This window comes from Myxocyprinus asiaticus, chromosome 3 (assembly GCF_019703515.2).
Source record: "Myxocyprinus asiaticus isolate MX2 ecotype Aquarium Trade chromosome 3, UBuf_Myxa_2, whole genome shotgun sequence".
NCBI classification, from domain to species: Eukaryota; Metazoa; Chordata; class Actinopteri; order Cypriniformes; family Catostomidae; genus Myxocyprinus; species Myxocyprinus asiaticus.
The window spans coordinates 12,326,540-12,341,816 of record NC_059346.1 but is presented as its reverse complement, the minus strand read 5'-3'; the positions used below and the strand labels follow the sequence as shown (position 1 = coordinate 12,341,816).

The 15,277-nt window shown below is 39.3% G+C and overlaps 1 protein-coding gene across 11 annotated transcripts in view; it reads right to left on the bottom strand.

The window, feature by feature from the left end:
* Nucleotides 1-15,277, bottom strand: part of LOC127420180 (autism susceptibility gene 2 protein-like) — a 518,748-nt gene that overhangs the window by 334,968 nt on the left and 168,503 nt on the right. For all 11 annotated transcript variants that reach the window (XM_051662267.1, XM_051662237.1, XM_051662243.1 and 8 more), the window contains exon 3: nucleotides 4,788-4,880. In XM_051662267.1, the coding sequence (XP_051518227.1) occupies nucleotides 4,788-4,880 (93 nt within the window). The remainder of the gene's footprint in view (nucleotides 1-4,787; nucleotides 4,881-15,277) is intronic.

Genomic DNA, 15,277 nt, shown 5'->3' with positions numbered 1-15,277 from the left:
CTCCTGAAAATGTATACGACGGCTCAACCAGTTGCGTGCGGATACGGAATTAACTATCAGTGGAGTTTCCCATCCAAACCGGAGTCCGCCAAGGAGATGTCGCCTCTTCTCTGCTCTTCAACACTGTGATTGATGCTGCCATTCGAGGGAAGGCATGGAGTTCAGTGTGATGAGAACACCTACGTGAACGATTTGATGTTCGCCGACGACAGCGCAATCTTCGCCGATACTGACGCCGAAGCTACAGACATTCTTTCTAGCATCACCCGCATCGCCGAGCTTTATGGCCTCAAAATCAATGCGGACAACACCAAAGTTTTGACAACAGACTGGCCATTGTCCACCTCGACAGTGCCCAGATCGAAAAGGTTCAGGGATTCAAGTACCTAGGATCTGTGGTGCAGGAGAAGAAAGTGGTGTCTTCAACTGACGTCCACGGCAGAATCGGCCAAGCAACCGAGGCAAGCAAGTGGTGCCTATGGAAAAGGGCCAACATCTCCATTAAGACCAAAATACGCCTTTTCCAGACGCTGATCCTGCCAATTCTCCTATACGGGTCAGAAACATGGACTCTACCGAAGCAAGACCTAAACAAGCTTGAGGTCTTCCAAATGCGATGCCTGCAGCAGATCCTTAGTATCTCCCTCCGCGACCGCATCTGAAATGAAACCGTCCGAATAAGATGCAACCACCAGCCAACGGTCGAGGAAGCAATCCAACTAAGAAGACTGAGATGGTTCGGGCACATCTACAGAATGAGCATCACCAGGACACCGTACCAGCTTCTCTGGCGAAAACGTCCAACAGAGTGGAAAGTTCAAAGAGCAGTGCCCAAGAAGACATGTTCAAAACAAATTGAAGAAGACCTGAAAAACCGGCGATTCACCCTCTGTGATGCCAAGGCCATTGCCATGGATTGAAAAGCATGGGAAAGCGTTCTGAGTGAAGTCCGAAATCCAGCGGCACTCACAGTAGCGCATGGGCTCCGGAGGAAACCCTGTCCTATCGTTGACTAAGGATCAAAGAAGAAGACTGTAGTAACCATAGTTTATGGTAGAAATCATTTTTCTATTGTAATATTGTAGTAACCATGACTGTTGTAGTCTAACCATGCTTTGTTTTTTGACAGAAACCATGGTTTTTCTATAGTAATATTGTAGTAACTATGAAAAATAAGTTAGGTAACCATGATTTATTGGCAGAAACTTAGGTTTTAAAACAGTAAAGCAAACTGTATCCATATAGTAACCATGGTTTACTATGGTTACTATAGTAAAACCATGGTAATTTTATTGTGAGGGCACTCAAAATGCATTGTGAAGTAATGCAAACTATTGCAAGAGAATGCAAAACGTATTGTGAAGGCACGAAACTATTTAAGAAAAAAAACAACCCGCCCTGTCCTCTAAGGGGCTCCATAATATACTGTATGGTCAGTGAACATAAAAAAAAAAAAAACATTGTTTATCTCACAGAAGACTGCATGCTTTTTGTTTAAATTACCCCTTTAAGTTGCAAGGACTACAGGGCTTCATATTTTATTTGTTCACTTCTCAAGGTTGTGTTTTGTTTAAAAGGTTAAATTCAAAAGTAAAAACAATCACAATTATATTGTATCGTGACCTAGATATCGATATAATATCGCAAGTTACCTTGTGATTCCCACTATTAGCAACCACACAAAATACCCTATCAACCACCTAACAATGTCCTAGTAACCACCCAGAACAATCATGTAACCGCATAACACACCAATAACCAACCACACAGAATCATGGCGGCAAGTTTTAAATTGGCAAGAATCACTCATATTTTCTTCAGAAAAAGTACAAATGTAGTTATGCTGTATTATTGTGTATCTGGGGCTGGATTCACAAGTTCTTAGGATAAATTATTAGAAGTTTGAAAGAAGTTATAAAAGTTGACAGTTTAAGAAAAAGATAAGGACATTCTTAAAGGTGCACTCAGTAACTTTTGTCTTTGTGTCAACTTGGACTTACTGGCACCTAGCAGCATGAATGCAGCATCATTTAAAATCAATAGTTTTCAGTTTCAGATGCCATTGTAGAAATTTAGTATTCACAGTCAGCCATGATTACTTTAATCAAAAGTGAAAGTGTCAAATAACAGGATGGTTACTGAGATTAAGCGAGCAGTATTCGGCTGGTCATGTGATTCTAACATGGCAGCCACCATGTGCGGAACCTCTCCATATAGAATAAAACATCTTTTATAAGGTTACTGATATGACTGGAGTGTTCATTTTAATGTGAGTGGTCATGATTTCCTACATATATTGCAAAATTATAATTCATGTCTTTAGGACTTTAACTTTTTTAATGAGGAAAAAATAACTGAGTGCACCTTTAAGTCTTTTCGGGATAGGGTTTCCAGCTGCCTAGTATTAAGGCAAAAGTATACTATGGTTGTCCGCATTGCGAATCGCTCCATGCACAGTATGCCTGATGCAAACTTCGTCATCAGCACAGTCTGCGTGGACCATCCGCATCAGGCCCAGATTTTCTCGACACACGGACAGTCCTTGTTTGTGCACATCATCGGTGCATATGCCTGCCGTTGACTGTACTTAAAGAGTATCACAAAACAGTCATAGTGGGCATTCATTGAACGCGTTCGTATTCGCTTGCGGTCAAAAAAGTATACTTTGAAAGGTATTCCTGGGCCTTTAGCCAAAATGTCCTGTATTTTGGCCAAAATGAAGACGTCCCATACTGGACGCATATTGTCCCATTTTTTAGCGGTGACACGCTCAAGGGGGACTACACACCCGGATAGATGGAGAAATGCTTGAGGGTGACACCCCCCGGTCGGATGGCGAAATGTCCCATATTAAAGCAAAATTAAATGCTACCTAGGACTTCAAGATTTCAAGAATGGAACAATTTGCATTGTAAAAAGCCCTAAACAAATAAATTGGAATTGACATACATAGTATTAAACTGACCAGTATCCCTTACAGCCTCATTTTTTGTTCTAGTCAAATTAAATATTGTAAATACTCTGGCTAAATTCTATGTTCATAAATCTATTAACACTAGAGAGACACTCTATTTTCTGTTTCTCTAATGTCTTCACAAGTGCTGAAGTCGAGCTAAACCAGAGGATTTATTTTGTTGAAATAAAAAGATCTCAAATCATTCAGCGCCTGCCCCCACATCTTTGAGACAATGCCATCCCCCTTGTTTATATCCTTTACCTTCTGACACTCCAGAGACAAAAAATAAATACAGCTTTATCCGCTTTTGAAGCGCAGAGTGTTAGCTAATGGTGCACACGCCTAAGCATCTTTGAGGTGGGTATGAAAAGCATATTTGGTATGCAAAGAAAATTTGCATGTACAGTATGGCGAATCACAAGTGAAGATTTTTACGGCATTTAATGATGTGACATTGATGAAAGATGATCCTGTTTACAAGGCTAGCTTTAGCGCCGCCGTCCAGGCCTCATGTAGACCGTCTCTGTCTCTCCCTTTCTCGTGCTCTGAGATGGACAGATAGGCCTACAAATTACATGGATATGGCGCTCTGCATTTTAGCACCATTTCTTTGGCAGAAGATTAGAGGGAAATGTCATTTCTGGCACTGTCAGCCATTATAGTGTGCAATTTTCAGCAGTCTTTGAGCCCTCCCTCTCTCTTTCTCTGTCTACCCTTGTTCTGTCGCTTTTTGCTGTCAAAACTGTCAGCCTGGATCATGCTTTTATCTGCCTCAAGCTCGTTTCTCTCCCGTGCGCTCTCTCTCTCTCTCTCTCTCTGACTTTTTCAAGAAAAACAGCCACAAATTCATAAATGATGGTGGTGAAGGGTGGGTGAGGGAAGCAAAGACTGAAATTTCCCTCCGAAATCCTTAACGGCCTAAGCATCACGTTTAATCTCTTCATTAAAAACATTTTATTCTTTTCATCATCCTTGCTTCGCTTCGCCGTCTTCGTATTACAGATCCATCCAAGGGAATTTGCTGGGGATTTTGGACACACGTTTGACAGGCGTTAGTAAGGGACGCATATTTAGCGTATCTCAAGAGAATTAGACACAAATTCTCATTACCCCTCTCTCAGTCACATTATTTTTTCATCCCACCGCCAATCGACACCCTACTGCCATTTTTTCTCTTCAGTATTACTTTATATTTCTCAAAGGCAGCACCAGCCACACATGGAAAATATTTTTTCACAATAGCATAGGTGACCACTTGAGTTAACATATGATAACTGCTGATGAAACAAGAGTCACCTGCCAAAACAACAATTAGGAATGAATAGAGAATGCCCTGAATTCCAACTGCATTCCTGATTTTTAATTGAGGTAGCAAACACGATTCAGAATTGTAATTCGAATTTGAATTTAAGGGAGAAGAATGAAAATGGAATGAAATTCAAAGAAATTTTAATAACTACCCTAACTATAATTTTTTATTAATATATTTAATAAAACGTTAACATACACACAACATATGGGTTTTTCCAGAAACATTAGATTATATTAATAATCAGTTTTTATTAATGTGCAATCTTGCTTAAAAGCACTTCAATAAATTCCTCTTCATGTCATTCCAATTTAACATCCTGCAGGCTTGCCAAATTCAATTCAAAACTTCAACTCACAAACTGAAAGGCAGCCGAATTTAAATGTGTCCAGCCTTGGTAACTCTGTTTCTGTTTTGTTTATTCAAAATGTGGCTATAAAAGGCAAACTTGGCCATTGTACCTTTAACCATCTCCTTTTGGTTGTCATGAATAATGATGTCATAATGGTGCATTGTTCTTACCTCACTGAGTCGATCTTTAGAGCCACTCCTGTGTGCTGTGTTCACCTCTGGCTCCTCCATTTTACGCCCAGCCTTGCTCAGAAGACTCATAGACTAGACAAAGCAAATAAAAATAGAACTTTTAGAAGGACAACAAGAGTTTTATATGGCTGTTACAGCTCTTTTGACAAGTGCAGATAGAGAAAACTAAGTCTTCACACATGTTTGGAGAACCATCGTGAAATTATAATCTCATATAGTTTAGGAGTGCCTGACGCTGGACATTGTCAGACAATAAGGCTGGAGACCCACACATTGTACATTATTTGGGTGTGGAATAGTGTAGTAGTTAAGCCTCAGAGCTAATAACTGGAAAGTTGCTGGTTTGATCCCTGCAAGCAGCAACCCATGAGCCATTGTACTCTTAAGCAAGGCACTTAACACCAGGTTGTTCCAAATCATAGTGCTTATCTGTGGCGATATCATCACAGGAAAGTCATGGAGATTAATTATTCCAAGACTGGTTGCATGCAACAACTAAACAAGTGGAAACTGCCAATAACAGTATAATTTAATAAAAAATAAATAAATAATATTTATTTATTTATTTATTTATTTTTTTGGAAGAAAATGTGATGGTGCTTGCCCATGCAAAACTCACTACCAGGATACTAGGGCCCATCTACCATCAATAAAGAAGCAAACCTGAAAGTTTTTATTTTTTCTGTTTATTTTGGAATTTCAGGACCTACTTCCCTAGAGGTGTCAAGTTTTGACAGGAACCAAGGCATTGTTGTCTTACAACTTTTATCCGGTACGCCCAGATCATTTGCCCATTAAAACCCAAGGTAAAAACGTGTGTGAGTGGAGGGTAGGTGAAGGAGGTGCTTTTGCTGAAACAGTGAAATGTTGGTGGTGAGGTAGGTAGGTATTCCTTCACTCTGATTGGTGGAAGCACTTAGTGACGCTCTAAAAACTCTCCAGTTTGACCTGCATTTGAAGTCCCAATGATTTTAATATATGCAAAAGGAACCATAGCATTACCAAAACAGCTCACCTGGAAATGACATTTACTGACCTTGTTCTATGCTGGGATAACCATCTGCAGATAAGGCAACATGAGAAATGATACAATGCAGCTTGGTTTTTATTTTGTCTAACGGCTTACCCACATTGTTTTCATTAGCCCAGCTTACATGGTAGCATGCGAGCGCAAAAACCTGTAGAACAGATTAGGAGTGTGTGTATCTCTTTTTATGTGTGTGTAGGTGTGCGTGATCTAGTCCTGCTACAGTATATGCATGAGTGTCTGTGTAGGTTTGCCTAGCAATTCCAAAATTTTAATAAAAAAGGGGTTAATAGAGTTATCAAAGACAAAGATGATTATTAAAAAAACAAAACAAAAACAAAAGCAAGTAAACAAAGTAACAAACTTTTTGACCAATTAATTTCCATAATATTTCCATGACTTTTCCAAGATTCTCTGTTGACCTCTCTCATCAATAAGGCATTTCCATCCACAGAACTGCCGCTCACTGGATGTTTTTTGTTTTGTTTTTGGCACCATTCGGAGTAAATTCTAGAGACTGTTGTGCGTGAAAATTCCAGGAGATCAGCAGTTACAGAAGTACTCAAACCAACCCATCTGGCACCAACAATCATGCCACGGTCAAAATCACTGAGATCAAATTTTTTCCCCATTTTGATGGTTGATGTGAACATTAACTGAAGCTCCTGACCCGTATCTGCATGATTTTATACACTGCAATGCTGCCAAACGATTGGCTGATTAGATAATCGCATGGATGATTGTTGGTGCCAGATGGGCTGGTTTGAGTATTTCTGTAACTGCTGATCTTCTGGGATTTTCACACACAACCGTCTCTAGAATTTAATCAGAATGACGCCAAAAACAAAAAACATCCATTGAGCGGCAGTTCTGCGGCCTGGTTGTTGAGAGAGGTCAACAAAAAATGGCCAGACTGGTTCGCACTTCAAAAGTCTATGGTAACTCAGATAACCGCTCTTTACAATTGTGGTGAGAAGAATATCATCTCAGAATGCTATTCTGAGATGTGTGGTGGTGCTGTTTTGGCGGAATGTTTTTTGGGACCTTTAATGTGGTTTTAATGTTGTGGCTGATTGGTGTAGATCCTAGCATAGGGCTGGGCGATAAAATGATCTTGATATTAATCGCGCTAAAAATCCATGATATCAATGATAAGCTTTTGAGTAATTTTCTATATTTAGCCTGTGTTCTACATCTAGATGATCAGGTGTGTGTTGCTAAAAACGCAAACAGTTCGGCTTTCTCAGACTGTATGAAGTTGCTAACATTAACTGCCTTTCTAACAATTAGGCTTTGCCAGTCACCGTGGTCCAGGTCCAGGTCTGGACCCCGGATTGATTCCATCTGGATTGCAAGACATCATGATGATGGTTGCGCCCTCTCATCATCTCTAGTGAGCAGTGCGACAAAACATCAGTGCTGTGAACACCAGATCTGATCTTTCTGCACTGTATTCTTGAATATTTTTCTTTAGCACCGAACATGCTTCATTTATGCCCAGTCCTGCTCTGCACGCATTTCCTCTTTTCCCCACATGTGAGTAGATATGAGTCGCCGCATAAGTTAACATGGTTCCGGAGTGCCTTTGGACCATAACGTTTTTTTCCTTCTAAATTTAGCTTTATTAATCAGCATGTTGCAAGCCTTTAATAATAAACAAACACATTTCTGTTCTAATTTTGTGAAATTAATCAGATGTCATTATCTCTGACAAGGAAGACAATAAAATTTCTAGTTTGTAGCCTAGTCTTTTTCACTTCTGTTATTAAAAATAATAAAAAATATAATAAAAATATATTTTAATAAAAATATAAAAATGGTCCTTTCAGACTTTTACATTTTCTAAATTTTCTATCAGGGGATACCCCTGAACCCCCATACATTATCATTCCTCAGTCACAAGGGCTTCTATGCCCCCATACTTGCTATCTGAATGTAACAAAATATAAAAATAATTTTAATGTAAAAATGATATGCTGTCATTATGCTTCAAAACGAACAGATGATCCTTTAACATTCATATCCAACTGCACTCGATTAATAAACTCAATAAAATATTGTAATATTTTGATAGAAGATCCCTCACACACCATATCTTTTTTCTTTTGCCAACTTGGAAATTAAAAAAAAATTGCAAATGTGAATGTATATCATGATAAATATTGATATCGAACGATATGAAAAAGAATATTGTGATAATATTGTTGCCCATATTGCCCAGTCCTATCCTATTATGCATGCATAAGTGTATGTATGTGTGTGTGTGTTTTTGTATGTTCTAGTCCTACGATATTTAGAGTGTGCATGAGTGTGTATGTGATCCAGTCCTACTTTATAAGCTCAAATGTGTGTTAGTGTGTGTGCGTCTATTCCTCCTGCAGCTCACGTGTCTGTCCCCAGCGGCTTGCAAGGTCTTGGCCCCCGGTCTCCAGATCTCTACTCTAATTTAAACAGATCACTGCTACAATTAACCTTTCCACTAAATATCAATTATAGCCCCAGGCAGAGCAGAATTAAAACGGTCATAAGCTAGTCTGACAGGTTCTGCGTTCTGCCACCACCTGGTCATCGTTTCTCCATCCCTTCTTCCCAGCGGTAACAGGCCAGATGCACACAAGCCCCATTTAATTACCCCAGCCAACACTGAGCCAACGCTGAAAAAACACTGAGCCAACGTTGGATGATTGCCGCAATGAATTACCATTCAGCTGAGGTCAAATGCAATCTAGGTACAATGTTGGCACAATGTTGAGGATTTCCATAAAAAGAGCAGCAGGTGGGCCTAATCAAGCCAGAATAATTTACCATAGTCAAGACAGGGGGTTTGATACTGTCATAAAAGCTGACAAGCTAATCAGTCCCGCTATCTAAACGTAAAAGTCAGCTCTGCTTGGAGAATTGCTGAAGAGCATTTTTTTTTATTTAAACAGGCAGTCTCTGTGTATGGTGTGCGTACACGTGCAAACCTAGTTTTGATTTGTTTACTCTTTGTTTGTTTGGCAGAACACAGTAAGTCTATGAGTGTTTTCGAAATTACCCAGCTTCACTGATGTGGAAATAAAAAATCAGGCTGATTAGAAATACCGTTCCAGGGTTTCGACTTTTCTCCCACTTGCCTTTTTAGGGGTATATTTATTGAGTTTTGTGAGACCTTATTTCAAATAAAGATTAATTTTATTTAGTTTGTGTCATGAAGGTCTCAATCAAGACACTGTGCATCGGCACACAGCTAGTTGAAGGTTTTTTCAAGGTTTACCCCTCAGAGTATATAATCAGAAAATACTGATTATATCCCAAAATATGGAGATTCATTTAGACATCATAATGACTGCTATGCTCCTGTTTGCTATTTGTTATTGTCTAAAATATAAAATCTGTGTTTTACATCAATAGGAAATTAGTAGGGCTGGGTAAAAATAAAGATTTTCCAATTAATCACAGAAAGGCCCCTGTATAATTAACAGCATTATCTAAGAGATAACTGCTTTATATATAAGCATTTGTCAGAAAAATTGACATTAAAACTTAAATATACCCAAACGAATCTAAATCAAATTGAGAGCTTGGGAATCAGAATCGAATTGGGAAATCTGTATCAATACCCAGCACTAGAAATTAGCACTATTTCTTTCTACTTTTTCATGGTTCAAACATTCATACTCTTTAATTATCATGAAATCGTCTTCACGTTTCTTCATTTTGTCCAGATGAGAGGTTAACACAAGCTATTACAACTTCAAGTCAGAAAGAGAGAAAAAAGAATAGGATTAATGAGCAAGAGAAGAAGAAACAAGTCAGAAAAAGACAGTGACAAGAAAGAAAAGGGGAGCAGACGCTGTGAATGTTTTCACGTTGGGCTCTGAAGCTAAAGCCCTTCTCCCACACGCTGATGAATCCCAGCACTGGAGGGAGGAACGACGGGCAGGCATGCTGAGAGCCATGCTGGGGTGAAGCCTTTCTGTTTTGTTATTCTGCTCTTTTGATCCCGTCTAACCTCAAAGGGCCTGCTGTTTCCAACCAAGAGCCTCTGAGCCGCCACAAGCCCCACCTCCATTAGCACAAAATGTCACCTCCGCCTCGCTCTTGTTCTCTCCCTTCACCTCTTCTCACTTGCACATTATCTCAGTTGCTCTGGTCGCTCTCTCTCTCTCTCTTTTCTTCACCTGTCAGCTGTTCTCTCTCAAGCCTTCTCTGGAATCAAGTCCTGTCAGTCCTTGTTACACCCCCCCCCCCCCCCATCCCCTTTTCTCAAACCCACCCACCCCCCTCCTCCCCCGTTGGGTAAGAGCTTTGTGTTGACGGCATCTTGCAAGATCAGATCCCCTTGCAGAATCCTATCCCCCTCGGACCCAAAGAGGCAGACATTTGCAATGGCTGTTCAAAATGTAGCAAGTTATCGCAATATCTTGCTGTAGATAATCAGAATAGTTTCAGCTATCCTTGTTTAGTAGTGGTAGCTAGAAATAATTAATAGTACAAGTTAGAGAAGTTCCAATCAGGATTTTTACAGCCGATACCGATCACCGATCTTCTTGTCACCTGATCGGCCAATACCGATCCCGATACTGATCATTTCACAGAATCTCTGTCATAACTGGCTATATATAAGCTGTCTGCACACTGTCACTTGTGGCGGAGTGAAACTGCGCACTGCTCCTTTAAGGATCCGCCACCACTTAATTACAGAGAGAGGGAGAGAGAATATAAAATGGCTGCTCGTCATAGAGCAGGAGTGCTACAAAGAGATGTGCTACAAGGAGGTGTCACAGGTGTAGTGTGAGACTGAGTTGTGTGCTGAACTGGTGTGTGGAGGAAGAAGTTTGTCCTTTGTGTAAAAGTGTTGGTGGATAAAGAACATGATTGGAGGAAAGAGAAGAAACAACAAAGGGTATGATTTCAACAGTGCTTTTCACTACAAAGTGTGGCGTGCATCATAAAGCCGTCGACTGCACGTCTTGAGTTAAAGTGGAGTGGTGTGAGTTGGCAGAAACTTCAAGCCGAAGAGCTCTACGGTTAAGCTGTGATAGATATTGGTGGATCTTCGGACCTACCTATTCTATTTTCCCTCTTGTTTGACTCTCCCTCTGCATTCCTGTCCACATTCACCATAAGGTGCATGCAAATGCTCCAGACCCAGTGTACACAATTCACATACATCTCTCTCACACTCTTTCATACATTTACACACAAATACACCCATTCACACACTGTGAAAAGCTTTGTTTGTATTATTAGTTGTGATTTGCTATGTTAATGATCATTGTTGTTTTCTTCTATTTGTGTGATATTTGGGGAGTTGTTGGTCTTTGTTTTTCTAAAATAATATTGTTTTGCTGTGTTTATTGGCAAATACATTCTAAAAACTGAATCGGCTTATCATATTGTGATTTCAGTCAACATGCTCTTAATTAATTCATCCTCAAATTTTCATAACTAGTGGCTTCTAGAGCTATCTGTGGCAAGGCATTTTTTTTTGGACAGTCTCAACCTGTCTGGCACCCAAATATTTTAATTCAGTTTATTTTATTGAGCCGAATTATTCATTTAAATTTCGTTTAGGGTCCGCCACCGTTGCACACAATTAACTGAATTGTCCTCTTGCCAGTAATATCACTATGCCTAGTTTTTGCTGACAAAAAAAAGTTTAAAAGGCTTATTAAAAAAGCTTTTTAAATAAGTGTGACAAGGAGGAGGGCAGGACCGGGCCGTGACTACACACGACCGTCCCCCAATCGGGCTAATCAGCCGAGGAGAGGGATAAATGCAGCCAGATGCGGCAGTTCGAGAGAGAGAGAGAGAGCCACACGCAGCTGCCGTGTGTGCGTTTGTGTTTTGTGTCTTTTTGTTTTATTAAATATTACTTTGATTGTTCGTCTGGTTCCCACATCCTCCTTTCCCATTTTAACCCTGTTACATTGGTGCCGAAACCCGGGTCATTGTAACAGGGTTAAAATGGGAAAGCAGGAGGCGGGAACCAGACGAACAGTCAAAGTAATATTTAATAAAACAAAAAGACACAAAACACATTTATCCCTCTCCTCGGCTGATTAGCCCGATTGGGGGCCGGTCGTGCGTAGTCACGGCCCGGCCCCGCCCTCCTCCTCGCCACAATAAGACTTTAAAACAAGTTTAGGCTAACAAATTATTCTCTATATTAAGATAGATTAAAAAAACAAAAACAATGAAGCTTAGAGTCAAATTGAAGACAAACTGATAACCCATAGGTGCAATTAAACATAATATGACATTTTTGATTATTGATTCATTGTTATTATTTCATATAATTATTATTATTATTCTGCATTATATTTAATACATTATATTATGGTCTCTTAATATTGTTTAAAGTATTATTATATATATAAATTCCTTCCCTGCCTTTTCATTTAGTTGGATGATTGTGTTCATTTTTCACTTGTTGCTGCTTGAACTTTAATGAGAGGAACACGCGCTCTCTCATGAGGGCAAGAGATAAAAGGAAAGCGGAAAAAGAGCGCATGTTTCTGGAATCTACAGGTGCTACTACTGTTAATGCTGTTTAGTCGGGAGATTTTTAATAAAGATGTTTGAATTACACCACATTTTTATACTGACATTACTGCTGAGATGCCAATGCCTGGCAGAGACTGAGAAGCTGCCACCATGAACGATAATAAGGACCATTTCACAGCTCGCACTGTTTTCCCTTTGCCTTGTCGCATGTGAAACGCCATATATACAGTACACAAACTTTTCAGATTCATACCTCTCCCACTGCATTGTTCTTAACTGCTGAATCAAGTTTGTTTTCTTTCAACACTATGCCAGTATTCCCCACACTCTGTGATGCCATGACAGCGTTGCTGAAGTCTTAAAGGAGCCACGCGTCTTTTGCGACATGAGCGAATGGTTTATGCGATCAGCCAAATTACCGATCACCGATCGAGTCATAGAATGTGAATATAGGCCATTACCGATTGGCGGCCGATCGATTGGAGCATCCCTAGTATAAGTAAATAGCATAGTAAATTGCGTGGTGTAGATGCTAGGCTGCCAGGTAAATCATTTACTACTATTGTAAACTAACAGGCTAATCAGCTAGCAGCATGATAAGCGGTTAGAGGCATTCTGTGCTAGTAGGCTAAAGGCCCGGGTATACTTAGTTTTTCTGCTTCCATCTCGGATCACGCCTGGTTGACCACGTTGCCTTTTTTAAGTATACTCTTTTGACCACGAGCGAATATGAATGCATGCATACTACAACTGCTTTGTGATATTCTTTTAGTACAGTCAGTGACAGGCGCATTATGAGGACTGTCCACGTATCGAGAAAATCTGGGCCGTGCGGACAGTCTGCACAGACTGTGCTGATGGCAAAATTTGCATGTGATCTCAGTGGTTTCAACCATGGCATGACTGTTGGTGCCAGATGGGCTCTTTTGAGTATTTCTGTAACTGCTGATCTCCTGGGATTTTCATGCACAACAGTCTCTAGAATTTTCTCAGAATGGTGCCAAACACAAAAAACATCCAGTGAGCTGACAGAAAGGCTACGGTAACTTAGATAACCACTCTGTACAATTGTAGTGAGCAGAATAGCATCTCAGAATGCAGGACACGACGAACCTCGAGGCTGATGGGCTACAACAGCAGAAAATCACATCAGGCACTTTATTAGGACCATAGTGTTCCTAATAAAGTGCTAAGTGAGTGTATATTTTGGCCTTAAAGGTGAACCTGAATCAGCTGTCATATGCTAACAGGCTAATCGGCTAGCAGGCTAACTGGTTGGCTTGCAAGCTAGCTCAGAAAACGAGAAATGTTTCATTTGACTATTTTAAGCTACAGTTACATGATATGTTAAATAATTAAAAATACAATAATTGTCAAATTTACATAAGCCAAGTTCACAATAGCATACCATTTATACTAATCTTACTACACTACCGGTCAAAAGTTTTGAAACACACTCGATATATATATATATATATATAATTTTTTTTTTTTCTTTATTTTTTTTTTCTTCACATTTTAGAATAATAGTAAAGTCGTCAAAACTATGGAATAACATAAATGGAACTATGGGAATTATGTTGTGACTAAACAAAATCCAAAATAAATCAAACCTTTGTTATATTTTAGCATCTTCAAAGTAGTCACCCTTTGCCTAGAATTTGCAGAAATGTACTCTTGACATTTTCTCAACCAACTTCTTGAGGTATCACCCTGGGATGCTTTTTAAACAGTATTGAAGGAGTTCCCATCTATGTTGGGCACTTATTGGCTGCTTTTCTTTATTATTTGGTCCAAGTCATTAATTTTAAAAAATTAAAAAAAAAACTTTTTTTTTTTTTTTTTAATTAAATGTTAGTTTTATAATGAAATAAATTTATATGGTGGCACAATTATATTTTTGTCTACAAAACTAATTTCAAACATTTAAGCATACGCCTTCAGATCAAAAGATCATGAGAAACATTTCAGTCAAGTGTTTCAAAAGTTTTGACCGGTAGTGTATTTCCGCAGTATATATGGCAGAAATACAGTAATATGGTAGTACGCTATTATAACTATATAACTTAGCTGATGTGAATTTGACAGTGTCTTTTAAATTAAGTCAAATTTTATATAACTGAAGCTTAAAAATAAATAATGTAACATTTAGTGTTTTGTTATTTTAAGCAATAGTTAAGATGACAATTTTGCAGGATTTCCAATCAGACACTTAACAGATTACCCATTAAAAGTTCTTTCATCCAGTAATCACTTTGGGTTCAAAAAGGTATACTATCATACTAATTTTACTAACAATGCAGTATAAATGGCAGAAATACAGTACTATCATATTATACTATTCAGAAATTAGCATTAGTAAATTTGACAATTAATTAAATTGCCAAATATTATATAACTAAAGCTAAAAATAACAAAAGTAACTATTTCTCTTTCTGTTATAGTAAATAAATAGTCAAGATGACGTACATAATAAAACAATTTTGTAGGATTTCTAATCAGGCACCAAGTAGAATTACCCATTAAAAGTTATTTCAGCAAATATAAAAGCTTTGGGAACCAAAAGGGGTAGGATTCTGTGGGGGGATAGAATCTTGCACAACACCACTGGCGAGGGGTGAGCGGGGAAATTGTAACTGAGGGCAGAGCACAGGGACACAGATCCTTCCCCTAATTTGCTGAAAAAGTGTCCCACACTAGAGGAGACTCACCTCTATTAACCCAAAGCGAGAATGAAAAAGAGACAAAGAGGGAGTGAGACAAGAGGCACACACTGAGAGAGAGAGAGAGAGAGAGAGAGAGAGAGAGGTAGAGAGAGAGAGAGAGAGAGAGGTAGAGAGGTAGAGAGAGAGAGAGAGAGAGAGAGGCAGTGGCACCACCACAGTGGCTCAATTTCCAGGCTTATTATCCCTGAGCTACCCCAGAGCAGAGCAGAGTGCCCGGAGCATGG